The following is a 13,377-nucleotide window of genomic DNA, read 5'->3' as shown; positions in this document are numbered from 1 at the left end:
GACGTGCTGCCTATCACCATGATGCCTGTCCCAGTGCTGTCCTCTCCCCCTTTCCCTGCTCACCGGGGGTCTCCCGGTTTCTCTCTCCAGCAAGCGGATCAGTAGTGCCGCGGGTCTCCGCTCCACCTAGGTTTGCACAACCATCCCTCTCCCGGCGCTGCCTGCCTGCTGCAATCCCAAACCAAAAGCCCTTTACCTAGGGGATGCTGATTCTGAGAGCTGGCATGCCGAAGAAGCTTCCTAAGGAGCTGAGCCTGGGATCCTCTGGAGGCGGTGCCATCCCCAGCAGTGGGAACAGAGTAACAGTCGGAGCGTGGTCTAAAAAAAAAAGTGGGGAGGGTGGGGAAGGGTGGTGGAGGGGGGGAAGGGGAAGAGCTGGATTCGTGGCTTTCAGCCTTTGCTCTAACCTGCCGCTCAGCTCCACGTGCCTGGGCACCCCAGACCTTTAGGCACAGCAAGTTACAGGATGCTCCCAAAGGGCCCGTTCCCCTCCACCCTGCAAGGGGTCTCGCTCCAGCGTGGGCAGCAGGGTGGGCAGAGGTGCAGCAGGGCGCTTTCTGGTGGCTGCTGGTTCCTCGCAGTATGAGCCAGCCTGGAGACAGGGCTGGGAGCCAAAGCACACCCCTCCCTGCATCAGGCCTGTCTTTTTATTCCCTCCTCTGGACCTTGATGCCATACATTACGTTTTTGGGGTTAGTTTGGTTGGGTTTTGCTTTTTTTTTTTTTTTTTGCATGTGGTGGTTGGTCTAGAGTTCTGTGCCATGTCAGAGGGAGCATCAGCACTCACCCCTCCAGGAGGTCAAAGCCATGGTGGGAGCAGCTTTCGCCGGCTGTCAGAGCGAGATGCTGTGTCCGCTCCATCTTGATGTCCTCCTCCTAGGCCATCTCCCTCCCCTACGCTCCTCTCCCCAAATCCTGCGCTGGCTTGGGCCAGGCAATGGACGACGAGATCTCACCGCCCTCTGCTTTCACAGTGAGGTCTCCACGCAGGACCCGTTGCGGTGGAGGTGACGGTGGTCATGGTTCAGGCAGCCTTCATTTCGGTGCACAATGAGGATGGGGAAGTAGAGGGCATCCTGGTAAGGAGGAGGGTCTTCCTCCTCCACAGTCACCTGGCTGGAGAGGCGGGTCTGCTCGGTGGGGCAGCTTTGCTCGTTCAGGCTCCCGCTCCGGCTTTGCCAGAGGCAGCTGCGTCGCGAGCCGTAGAGGCGGCCCAGGGAGAAGCGGCTGCTGCTGAAGGGGATCCTGGGGCTGCCGTTGCAGATGCTCAGGGCACTGCGGGAGAAGATGGAGGAACTGCTTATAGTCCTGTGGCACCGCTCACAGTTCTGCCGGTACCCCCCATACCGGCAAGCGGAGTAGTTGGTGCAGCCGGAGAGCCCCACCAAGTCCATCAGGACGGCTTCCGAGTAGCTGGGCACCAGCTGCTGGTTGGATCGGATGTGCCACTCCAGCTCGGTGCTGTCCACCGTGTTGACGCGGGGCATCCTCCGGCAAAAGGAGCGTTCTTCGGCCGGCGTCACCGCCACGTAGTCGAACCCAAAGAGCTTCTCCACATGGTAATGGACGTAGGAGGTGCGGTACTCATTTAGCACCCGCAGGGGCCAGGATAGGGTCAGCAGAGCCGCCACCCAGAAGACATAGTGGGATACGTACCAAGGCAGGTTGTCTGGGTCAGAAAAGGCCACCATGTATTCCTTGAAGTCCACATTTTTGAGGTGCATTCCCTCCCTGGCTTCCATGTAGTCATCTAGCCCCTCGTTCTCCGTGAAGAAGCGGGCCCGTTGGGTCAGGTAGGAGTTCTCCGACTCCACGTTGGCAAAGCTGAAACACTTGGTGAAGCGGAGCCGCGTGGCCGGGTAGCTCTCCAAGTCAATGAGGTCCTTGGAGATATCCTTAACTCCACAGTTGGAATAATCAAACTCGGCCTCTGCCACATGGGTGTTGACCCGCTCGTGATACACTTGGGTGGTGGTGTAGGCATCCCCATTGCGGTAGCGGGTAACTTGCCGGGTCCTGCGGACGTAGTGGTAGCTGATGGCCTTCCACCAGATGCAGGGGGTCGCCTGCTGCATCCGCTGCACACGCTCGTGCACGCTCTCCACGTCCACTTTGTACTGCAGCTCGTTGCGGGTGTAGCAGTGCCAGCACTCCACCAGGTATACCACGTAGAGCATCACCAGGAAGGCCAAGGGGATGTAGACATAGCCGTTGGAGCAGGGGCTGTCGTGATACATCATGGACTTGCCCTTGTAAGCGCTGTCAAAGGTCAAACGGGTCACCTTGGTGACATGACACCAGGTCATGGCTCCCATGCAGCCGTACATGAGGAGGGACAGCAGCAGGCATTTCCAGTGGGACTCTCGGCACAGGGACTTGCTGAGAGACTGCTTTACTGGCCGCTGCTGCTCCAGGGGGACGGGGAGAAGGAGAGAAAAGAGAAGAGAGGAGTCAGTAGGCTGCAGCGGCAGGGGGAAGGGGAGCAGGCAGTGGGTTGCTGTGGTGGCACCTGCAGCTCCACCAACAGGGACAAATGGCAGAAGCTGCAGGGCTCAGAAATCCCGGAGGCTGGGATTTCTCCCAGCACGGCAGTCCTGCAGTGTGGACAACTGTCACTCCTGACATCCCTCCGTCCCTTCACAGTGCTCTGCCCCTCCTTGGGAGACAGCCAGAGTTTACCTGGATGCAGAGTAGAGTAGCAGAGGGTAACTCTGCCAGCCCACACCCTGGGCACCCCCTTCCTCAGTGGGGAGTAACCCCCACCACTGCCACATCCTGGGGAGCGGTACAGAAGCACAGCAAGATGGAGGCTGGGGGATTTCCCCCCCACACCTCAGCTTCTGCACCCATCCCGCCAGCGCAGGCAGCTCTAACAGACGTGTTGCCCAACCTGCACACCTCACCACAGCTCATCCCCCCCACGCCCATCACCCCCGCTTTCAGAGTAAGGACTGATAGGAATGTTTGGATTTCTCCTACCAGGGCAGCAGAAGCAGCCTGGGAGGCCAGTAAGGTGGAGAAATGGACCTTCTGCATCTGGGAATGTCTCTGTTCAGTAGTGGTGATTCCTACCACAACACTTGGCAGCCCAAGGGTCTCTGAAGTGCTTCTCAAGTGCTTCATAAACCACAAAAACAGGAAAGTACTTTACTGTGACTGAATTGCAGCCACTTCTGGGGGGAAAGAAAACAAACGGGGAATGACATCTTAAAAGGTGTTCAGGGTGGAAGAGTACCCCACTGGTCTACAGCAGCACGAGGGTGAGGAGTGGGTGGGTCAGGGCTGCCAGCCAATGTCTCTGCCTGCCCTGGAATTCAGCTGAGAGAGTCCACCCTTCTGGAAAACCCACTCCCAGGTCTTTCAGGGTGAGGAAAGGGCAGGACTGCAGCGTTAGACCTTTAGCAGAGGTTGCACTGGTACGCTGCTGGGTTTCACACAGGCCCGGGAAAACCCCCACTTCAGGAAACCTCTGTCACGCCCTGCAACACACTGAAGTCTCAAGTATTGATTCAGCGTTGTCAGTGAGAACTGACATTATCACACCCAAAGGGAGAACGTGCAAAGAGGTCATTTGCTGTCTTAAAGGAAAGACTTCATCCAGACCAAATGCCATCTGACCCAGCAAGCTCCAAAGGTGTGACTGGGGTGGGGGTGTGGGGGTGGAGAGTGAGAACCCCAGCCTCATGCAGAGGCCACAAAACTCACTAAGAAGCTTTCAGCTTTGCTTTCCCTCCCCAGCTGCATGCAGTATGGCTCCTGAGCTCACAGCCACCATTGCAGGGGCTGGTATCAGTGGTAACGAAACTGCCACTCAGGGCAGCGAAGCTCAGGCCTGGCCCCATCTCTCCTGCATTCCTGGGCACACTGGACCTGAGAGGTCTCTCATCCATGCATCCCAAAGAACTTAATGGACTCACACTGCCAGAAAGAATGGGGGGCACTCTCACTCTTGCATGAACAGGAAAATCAAAGCAAGAACCAGAGGCACAACATCACTGGCAGGTCTAGAGACAGATCTCAGCCTCTTTCCTCTAAGAAATCCTGCTTGCTCTCCCTGAAGAACACCTTGGCCCTGCCTTGGTCCCCTGGAGTCCCACGTGTTAATCTTCCCTCCATATACTTTGCTAAAGCCTGGTCCACCCCCACCAGCAGGACGTGTGTCACTGCAATTAGCAGGGCTGGATCTGGCCCAAGTCTCCAGCGGAGGTTTCTCTCCCAGAGGCAGGGAGCTTCCCTTCCCACTCGCCCCAGCAGCCAGCCTGTGACAAGCAAAGCAGGCAGCACATCCAGAGGGGTGGCCAGGAGAACAACGCCACATCCCAGCCAGGGCTCCCGAGCATCAGCAGCACTGATCTTTGGGGTAACTGGCTAAGGGTGAGAGCCAGCAACAGAGACACAGCCCCGGGAAGGCAGGCGGGGTAGCGCTGGCCTGCAGGCCACAGCACGGGGCGTGGGGCAGCTTCACTCTGCAGCTCCAGCACAGACACACCTGTGCCTCAGTCCTCCCCGCGTGACCCTCCGCTGCGGCAGCCTCATGGTCCTGGGGCAGGAAGGAAACCCCGGTAAGAGAAACGGGAGTGAGGAAAGGAATGGGGAGTGGGGTCCCAGCAGGCAGAGCCACCTGAGCCGTGCCGTCCCTGCTCGGGCCCACGCTGCAGTTACAGGAGCCTGCCCAGACCTCTCTGCCTTCACTGGGCTGCAGCACAGCCCTCCCCCACCGGACTGCTGACGGGTTCCTCTCCCACCACTGCCTTCTGCACTGTAAACCCTCCCTGGGAGAGGCAGCTCCGGTGGTGATGCTCTAAGGGAACTGCTTGGATTAAGGAGGAGCGCTGAGGGGGGCTCTGAGCAGGAGATGCGAGGCGCACACTAACCCTGGGGTGTCTGTGGGGTGACAGAGTCCTTGTTTGGGGTCAGATCTGCAAACGGAGCAGAGGGAATACGGCAAAGCTTTCAGCTCACTCATTTGACACGTTGGGGAAGGGGCATCTCAGAGGCAGGTCTTTGGCCAGGTCTGTCTCAGAAAAGCAAATTCCACCTCCCAGTCACTCCCCAGCCCCTCGCATCCTGCACTGCCTGCGTCATTCTGCTCAGGAGACACTGGCTGTCGCCCTGCGGAGATGCAGGCAAGCCCCACTGCGATTACCCACCCAGGGCAGGGCAGCAGGGAGCGCGATGCAGCCCAGGCTTGGTTCCAGGAACTGTGTTAGCAGGGCTCTAGTCCACGCATTAGTCTCCTCCTAGGACTACGCAGCATTTAGACACTGCAGCGCTTTTACAGGGTCACGCTAACCCCTGCTGTAAACTGTTTACAACCCAGTTTTGTCCGAGGCTTTTGAGGTAAAACGCGTGCACATCGGCCGTGCTGGTGGGGTTTCTGAAAGCTGATCGAGTGCCAAGGGTAGGGGATACAACCACAGCAGAGACGGAGGAGGAGCCAGCTGCAGAGTCTAATCCCAGTAGGAACTGCAGCATCCCTGCTCCTCTCCCGGGCTGCAAAGGGCTCACAGGAGCAAACAACCAGCTCCACCACTTGCCACCACAGAAGCAGCTGAATGAGGTCGCCTCCTCGAGCTCTTAACCAGCCTTGGAGAAGTCCAGCACAGCAAACACGCAGATGAAAAGGCTGAGAAAGGGGAATCCTTTCTGTCCCAGAACAGTGTCACTGAGAGGAGGGCAGGCTCTGATATAGATGCCATCATCATCTGCCCACTGCAGTCTGATGGAACAAGGCAAAAGGCTTGCCCTACTTCACTGCAAACAGGGCTTCCCCCTATCACCAGGAACCTCCCCAATGGCTCAGGCTTGAGCCCTGAAGAGATGCAAGCAAATCTGGGAATGCAGGGGCACCTAAACATCTCTGCAGTGCTTAGAGGGCAGGACTGGTCCAGCCATGACTTGGCCAACCCCTTTGTGGGACCCCAGTCAACTCCTTTCTCCATGTGCTTCAGTTCACCGTGTAGAACACAGGGGACAATCCTTATCAGACGCCTGGGCGCTAACTGTAACACACATTGGGAAGGGCAAGGGGTAGACTGGTACTATAGCCTCCCCTTCCTCATACCTAGCATTTGCCTCTGATGTTGCCCTTGGAGTGAAGGGAAACAGGGTCCCAACACCTGTGGCCACTGCTCTGGGATGCAAGGGAAGGGATGGAGGGGGTGACTTACGAGCAGCCATGAAGCAAATGGAGCTGCCTGTACTACACAGGGCAGAGGCGGTAGAAGAGGGGCCCCCCATCAGTGCTTGAACTAGACTTACTTGAGATCTGGGGAATCCTTTCCTCAAAAAACCCCCCAAAACTCAAGGGGGACAAACCTGCCCAGCACCCCCGTGGCCAGAACGTGGGCCAAAATGCCTTCACCACTCTTGCAACCTTGACCCTACAACTTTGCGCACTAAACAATTCCAGAAGTCCTTGAAGCTCCCCTCTGAAACAGCCTGTCCCTGTCCCCATCTATTGTCCCTCCATTTAACAAGTGTTCCCATGTCCTCAACTCCCGTGCCTCTTGCCTGCCTCTCCCTGCAGAGACTGGCCTCAAATCTCCCATTCACCCCCAGAACGCTAAGACCCCATTTTAGAAGAAGCTCCAGCATTCTCAGGGTTAGGTGTCTGCGAGACAGCCCTCTGTGGGGCTGGAAAAACTAATCAAAAGCCCCAGAGCAGCAGGCTCAAGGCCCAGGTAGCTCCTGAGTGCCAGGCTGTGTCTGCAGTTTTCAGGGGACTCCAGTGGGACTCCCAAGCATCAGTCTCCATGGTTCTGCCCTGCTGATTTGCTTACATCATGCAACAAATGAATAAGCCCTGTCCCCTTTTACCTCACATCCCCAGAACAAGGAAGGTGAGGAGGATCCAGTAATTTCTAGGAACTGCCACCATGTTCTAAGGCTCCGGACAGATACTGGCAACTCACAGTCAGGATGATCCCAGCAAAGCCCCACATCACACCCCACATCCCTACAGCCCAAATTCAGGAACTACCTGCCTAGAAGAGCGAGCTGGCTCAGCCCCAGGCTGACAGCATTGCCAACTGCAGAGGAAAGGGGAAGGCTGAGCATCCAGGAGCCAGGGAATCCTGCCAGCACTCAGCTCCTGCCATGGTACCAAGGTCTCCATTTTGCAAAGCAACTCAGAGGAGGACTGGTTCTCTCCATTGAATCCCACCTGGGCAGCCGGACAAGGACAGTCTTCAGCCTTTTCCCAGTCTGAAGAACTTGTCCCTCAGAATCTCCTACCTTCCAAGGTAGAAATACACTGCTGAGATTCAGCTCAAAACCTTTAAGTGTAGATGCATGCATGTAATGCCAACAGGGAACCAGGGCTTGGCCAGCCCTCTGCAGACAGCTCTGTCCAGTAGCTCTTGCATGCCTTGCTGGGACAAACTGAGCAGCACCTAAAGCCCTTTATGGCTCTGAGATACAGTGACCTAAGACATGTCAAGTTGAGGCACCCTCAAACAGGACAGACCTCATTTCCCATTTTCTGGTCCCCAGGTATCTCCACTAGCTCCCTGACAGCCCTGGCTAACAAGCTCTTGCAGGTGGGATTCAGCCATGCTCCCGAGATGCTCAGCTGTGCTTGGCACCAGCAGTTGATCCTGATGGAAACAGGACATCACATGGACAGCATGGCCCTACACAGACACCCCAGGCAAGCAGGAACACCCTCCCCTCCCAATATTTCTGAAGACATGAGGATTGCCCTAGGTCAGGCCATGAACCCACACTCCCCACTCCGGTCTCTCCTCATTGCATCAGATGAGACACCAGACAGCATGACACTGTCAGAAAAGGCTGCAGCTTCCCTCTCCTCCACCAGCTGCTTCATGCAAGTCTGTGATAGCTTCTGGCCGTGGGAAGCATGCCCTTAGCCTAAACAGAGCAGGTCATGGACTGCAGCCCTTCTGCCTGTTCCCACGGGGTAAGATTATACTGACACCCTAGTTGGCAGACACTGTGAAGCAATCAAAGCCCAGCAGACGATCTTCTCATAATCCCTGCAAGCCAGGGGACACCGTAGGCAAGGGAAACTCACCCAGGCACTGCCCCCACTACGCTTCTTTCATCCGAACCAGCTCTCGCTCCGGCACCTCTCAAAAGGCCACTGTGCTCTCTTCAACGTAGCACCAGCACTGCCAGGGCACCGGGGGCAAGAGACCACATCCCAGCGTGGCACAAGCGTGTCCCTACACCAAAAAGGTGCTTCATGGTTTAGCTGCCCTGGCCGGGGTCTGTTCAGAGAGCCTGAGCTCAGGGCACCAGGGGCTGCTGAATGGAAGCAGGAAGAGAGGATCAGCCGCAGAGCAGAGTATACGGTATTTGTACAGCTTCCCAGCCCCTGAACTTCTGCATTCCTCTCCTGCAATTATTTATATCTAAGCCTGTATATATAGAATAACCATGCACGGGCATGCATGTTCTTCCTAAGCCAAGGAGGCAGAGAATACCAGAATTATGCAGCACTTGCTAACCGCAGCTCCTCAGCAGCAGAGGACGAGTGATGCGGCTAGCTTCTGAGCACCCCCCCAAGCTGCCCTTTGAGATGTGATCTTACTGGCGAGGACAACCCACCACGCCAGGAGAATGATGCCCTTCCTATGCTGCCTAGCTGCCCTCCATGGGCTGCTGGCCCCGTGGCATAAGGTGGGTCTTGCTAACCCGTGTGGGTTCTTTCTCTCTTTTTGGGAAGCCCGAGCTGCAAGCAGGATCTGTGAGGGGCAGACAAAGGGGCTCTCACACCTGGCCCCCCCTTGCTGCTCCCTGTGCACAGAGTGCTCTGTTCCTGCTCCTTTCTGGCATCTGCTGCCTGGACTCTAGAAAACTCATCAGCTGGGGCTGCAGGCAGACTGCAGCATACCTGGAGGCAAGGCTGTGCTGGTACCTGGCCTTCCTTTTGCCTGCACCTTCTGCTCTCCCCAGCTAACCTCCAGCTGGGAGAAGCCACCAGTGACAATCCCAGGCTTTGCCATGTCCCCAAGCCCTCTCCACTGCTGCCACCGCGTCTTCCCTTGCAGACAGCGATGCTACTTCCCGGCACCCCCCAAAGCCAGAGCGCAGGAAGGGGGGTGATGGGGGGGGGGGGTGTGTCTCCATATGCATTTCTCCCCGGCATCACAACCTCTTCCCATTACTGTAAGCCCAAGCAGTGCCCCGCGCTCCTCTTTTGGGATTTTCTCCCTTCCTCCTACATCCCAGCCAGCCCCGGCCCCATCTCCGAGCGGCGCTGGGGGCTGCGCCCCTTCCAGCCCCGCAGGCACCGCGGCCAGCCCGAGGTGTGAGCCGAGCGACGGGGGCGGGCAGCCTGCGGGCGATGGGGACCGACGGGCGGCTTTCCTCGCCCCCTCCCCGCCCCCGCCGGCCCGCACCGCAGCCCCGGGGCCGGAGGAGGGGGAGAGGGGCTCCCGGCGAGGGGCTCCGTACCTGTGCGGGCAAAGCCCGTCCCGGCCCGCGGCGGGGCGGTCAAGGAGCGCGCCATGCAAAGCGGGCGGGGAAGGGAGGGTGGTTGGGGGCAACCCCGGGCGGGGGGGTGGGGGGCGGCCGCTCTCCTCACCTCCTCTCGGGCCCCCTCCGCCTCCTCCTCCGGAGGCACCGGCGTGCTGCTGCCTCCCTCGCTGGCGGCGGCCGCCGAGGCCGGGGGGGACATGGCGGCGGCGGGGGCGCCCCGCTGGCGGTGCCTGCGGGCTGGGCAGCTGCATTATCCCGCCCGCCGCCGGGCTCTGCCTCGCCGGTCGCCGGGCGGGCGGCGGGGCGGCGCGGCGGGCGGGCGGCGCGGCGGCATGGCCCCCAGCCGCGGCACGGCGGCAGCGCTCGCCGCCCGCCGGCCCCCGGCCCCCGGCCCCGCCGCAGCGCAGCGCCGCTCCCGCGCCCGGCGCGGCGGAGGGCGGGCAGAGCCGCGGTGGGAGGGCCGCGGCGGAGGCGGGGTGGGGGGGACACACGGGATGGCGATGGGGATGGGGATGGGATGGGGATGGGGATGGGGATGGGGATGGGGATGGGGATGGGGATGGGGATGGGATGGGGATGGGATGGGGTTGGGGGAGCGGCGGGATCCGCGCCTGCCCCGAGCGGGGCGGCGGGTGACCTTGAGACGCCGGCGGCCGGCAAGTAGGCAGGCAGGCAGGGAGGGAGAGAGTGTGGTGCGGCTGCCCCTCGGGAGCCCCACCGGGACCTGTGCTGCCGTCCGGGAGCTGCCGGGGAGGTGTCCCGCTCCCAGCCCCACCGAGGAGAACGTCAGCCTGGCCGGAGCGGCTGGGAGGGCTTCGGTCCCGGCCGGGCTGCTCAACGTGGGGGAGAGGGGTCCCGAGAGTTTTCCTCCTCTCGGGAAGAAGTGGGAGAGCTCAGAGGACCAGGAGTGCTTTGCATGAGCTCCAGCTACGTCTTTCTAATCCGTGGGCAGCCCCGGCTGGCCTGGGGGGCAAGGCTGACCAGCAGTGTTAATGACAGCACTCGGGAATACCTTAGGTCAGGCAGTGTCTTTGCTGCCACAATCTGCATCAGGCCCAAGGATGCTCCGCCAGCTATCGCAGGTCTGGCTGCAAAGTATTTCACCCATCAACCCAAACTGCTTGGTTGCAGGGATGAGTGGGAAGTCTCTTCAGACCATCAGTCTAAACTCGCAGTAGCATCCTCAGGGGGCACATGCACAGAGCTCAAGAAGAGCCCAGACTCATCTAGGTCCAGCTATTGCAAGTAGAGACCAGCTTCCTGGACGGTCTTGGGAGAGCAGGTGTCCTTGCAGGTGTTTCCCCAGATCCAAACTGGAGAAAAGCATAAGCTGCAGAATTTGCTGGAAAATGCTTCACTTTTTCTGAGCTCTGAGGCTTAGCCTTGGCTTTGGCATGAGTGGTTTGCTCTCAGGCACTCTGTTGCCTGGGATGGAGAAGGAATGGTCAGTGGATCTGATGGTATTGCTCAAGGAAACACATGGGAGGGAGAATTGCCAGCCACTGCTTCCTACGGGAAGAGGAGGTGTGACGGCCCGGGGTGCTGCTGAAGGAGCTCATCTTCAAAAGAGGCTGGGGATGCTTTTCCTCTGCCTTTCCCCTGTTTCCATGGGAACAGCAGCAAGCAGGAGCAGCCTGCTCTGAATTTCACTGCCTACTGCTCAGGCACCCCCTTCCCAAATGTCTAGGCAGACTTTGGCTCTCTGGGGTTTCAGACCCCTCCCCACGCAGTGGATCCCATGCCCCCAAGGAGAGCTCACCAGTGGTGTGCCATGGCACAGCAAGGCAGGAAGACACAGGCCCAGAGCTGCCAGGGCGCTCTGTGCTATTGCACACACAGTAATAAATAGTTGCAAATAATTTGCATATATTCCCACGTTCCTGCTTTTCATAGTGGTAGGGACTCCTGGAGGAAGTGACCTCAGGTCCAGGGAATGTGCCCATTCACTTCTGAATTTACCTTAACTTTGGGTTTGGGGACACAGCACGCATTCTGTGGCAGGGGCTTCTACAGTGCACCCACAGACTCAAGGAGCAGCTTCTTTTGGTGTGCCCATTTTGGGCCTGTTATCCACTGGGACTAACCTTTGGGAAGCGGGCTGCTGCCCCCACCCCGTGGAGCCACCCGTGCAGAGATCGTCAATTTTTCCCCCTCCAGTGGATTCAGCATATACTGGGGAGCCAGAAGTAGGGTTTTTTTTTGTATCAGGCAGCATGTTTGCTGTGTCTTGGGGACAACGCTGCCAAGCACATCACCAGCCACGCCATTTGTGAGTTGAGGTGTCACAAAGAATGGCTGTTCCCTGCTCTGCCTGAAATGAAGCTGTACAAGTTCTCAGCCATTTTCTGTGGGAAACAGGCACATGGCACGTTTCAACCCTTGGGTAGGACACCTGAGAGCATGGCTGGTAATGTGTTACAAAGAGCACAGGGCCCTAAACACACCCCCCAAAAATGGGAGAAATGAGGCTATAGGATGTATACTTCATATGTAAACAGAAGCAACGTTCAAGATCGTGTTCCATGTCACCATCACAGGAAGAACCCAGGAGTCCTAACTGTAACACACTGCCCGGAACAATCAACTCCTCTTTCTCTTGAAGACAAAACCATCTTTGCTTTAATATGTGAGAGTGCCCCACAGTTATTCCTGTAGGTTCCAGGATATTCTACTGTTAGATCACGCTAGAAAGCGGAACATTTCTGGTACGGGGCATTTCTGATGTGACAAAAGGATTGGAAGAAGTACGAAGGCTTTTGAGAAGATGTTGCAACTGAAGAAGAGATGATAGCCTTACAGGGGAAATCAATAGGTTTGTTCTCCAGATATCCTCTATCTGCCACCCCGCAGAGACATCTGTATCTGTTCCAGGCAGATGTAAAGCACTAGGTCACGCTAGTGACATTCTCCATTCCTTTTCCGTAAGGTGTCAGGCCAGAAAAGGTCTCACACTTCTGGTAGTTACAGCAAGAAGCCTTTTAGCTCCCGGCAAATTTCCTTTCGGTTGTTTTCCATTGCATTTAATTTCTGGAAAAATTTTGATGGAGGCTGCCTTTTAAACCAGGTGACCATAGGCACCTGTACTTGGATGGGTATTTGAAGCCTAATATAAATCTGGATTTTGCAGCAAATTTCTGTAGTGTTATATATATTTATATATTAAAAAACCCCACTACATATATATATGTGTGTGTGTATAAACATATATACATATATATACTTTTATACTACATATATATACATATATAGAGACTTTTATGCTACATATATATATGTGTCATTTTATATTACATATATATAACATTGGGTTCAGCTTTATTCTGTCCCAGGGGCCACGTGTGACCAAGTCTCAGTCTCTTGGTTTGAAGCAGTCAGTGATTCCTAGCAATCTCCTGCTTTTTCTCTCTTAAGCACTTGTGTAGCAGAGAATTCCCTTGTGTGAGGATGCAGGATTTTCTGAGCTCAGAAACTAATGCCTATTACATTTAGAAATTTCAAGGATATTTTATGCTGGCTGCCTGAGCCTTCCAGAATGTGTTGCTCCATTTAAATTGCTCCTTATTAATGCAACAAGGGGAGTATGGGTGAAGGAACATGCCACTTGCTCCAGTTCATATCCCTTCGCCATTGCTGGCCTGCGGTGTTGACTCCATGGGTGCCTTTTACCTCGCAATCATTGTTCTCAGGGAAATCTGTGCCATGAGTTATGTTTTCCATGCAGACCTCATGTCTGCTGGGAGTAGATCCAGGTGTGCCCTTTTTTATTGTGGGAAAGAAACATGGAGGGGGTCAGAAATCTGTGACTGGGGACCTGGTGTCTGTCCAGCATCACTAAACAAACGTCTCCATCTCCCTCATCCACAAACATGCTTTCAAGTCTGAAAACTCATGAAGTAAGCGGGTTTGTAGGTCCTGCTCTGGGGTGTATTTCAA

At 56.7% G+C, this 13,377-nt stretch overlaps 1 protein-coding gene across 1 annotated transcript; it reads right to left on the bottom strand.

Annotated features, from left to right (window-relative positions):
• Positions 1-258: 258 nt before the first annotated feature.
• Positions 259-9,643, bottom strand: TMEM151B (transmembrane protein 151B; the record flags this gene model as incomplete). The annotated part of the gene is made up of 2 exons (XM_084262098.1): positions 259-2,405; positions 9,551-9,643. 2 exons carry the CDS (start codon positions 9,641-9,643, stop codon positions 969-971), a joined length of 1,530 nt encoding a protein of 509 aa, XP_084118224.1. The 3' UTR covers positions 259-968.
• Between the last annotated feature and the right edge of the window lie 3,734 nt (positions 9,644-13,377).

This window comes from Gallinula chloropus, assembly GCF_964237585.1.
Source record: "Gallinula chloropus genome assembly, chromosome: 3".
In the NCBI taxonomy this organism is placed as follows: Eukaryota; Metazoa; Chordata; class Aves; order Gruiformes; family Rallidae; genus Gallinula; species Gallinula chloropus.
Note: the sequence above shows the minus strand (reverse complement) of the source record. Positions and strands in the feature narration are given on the sequence as shown.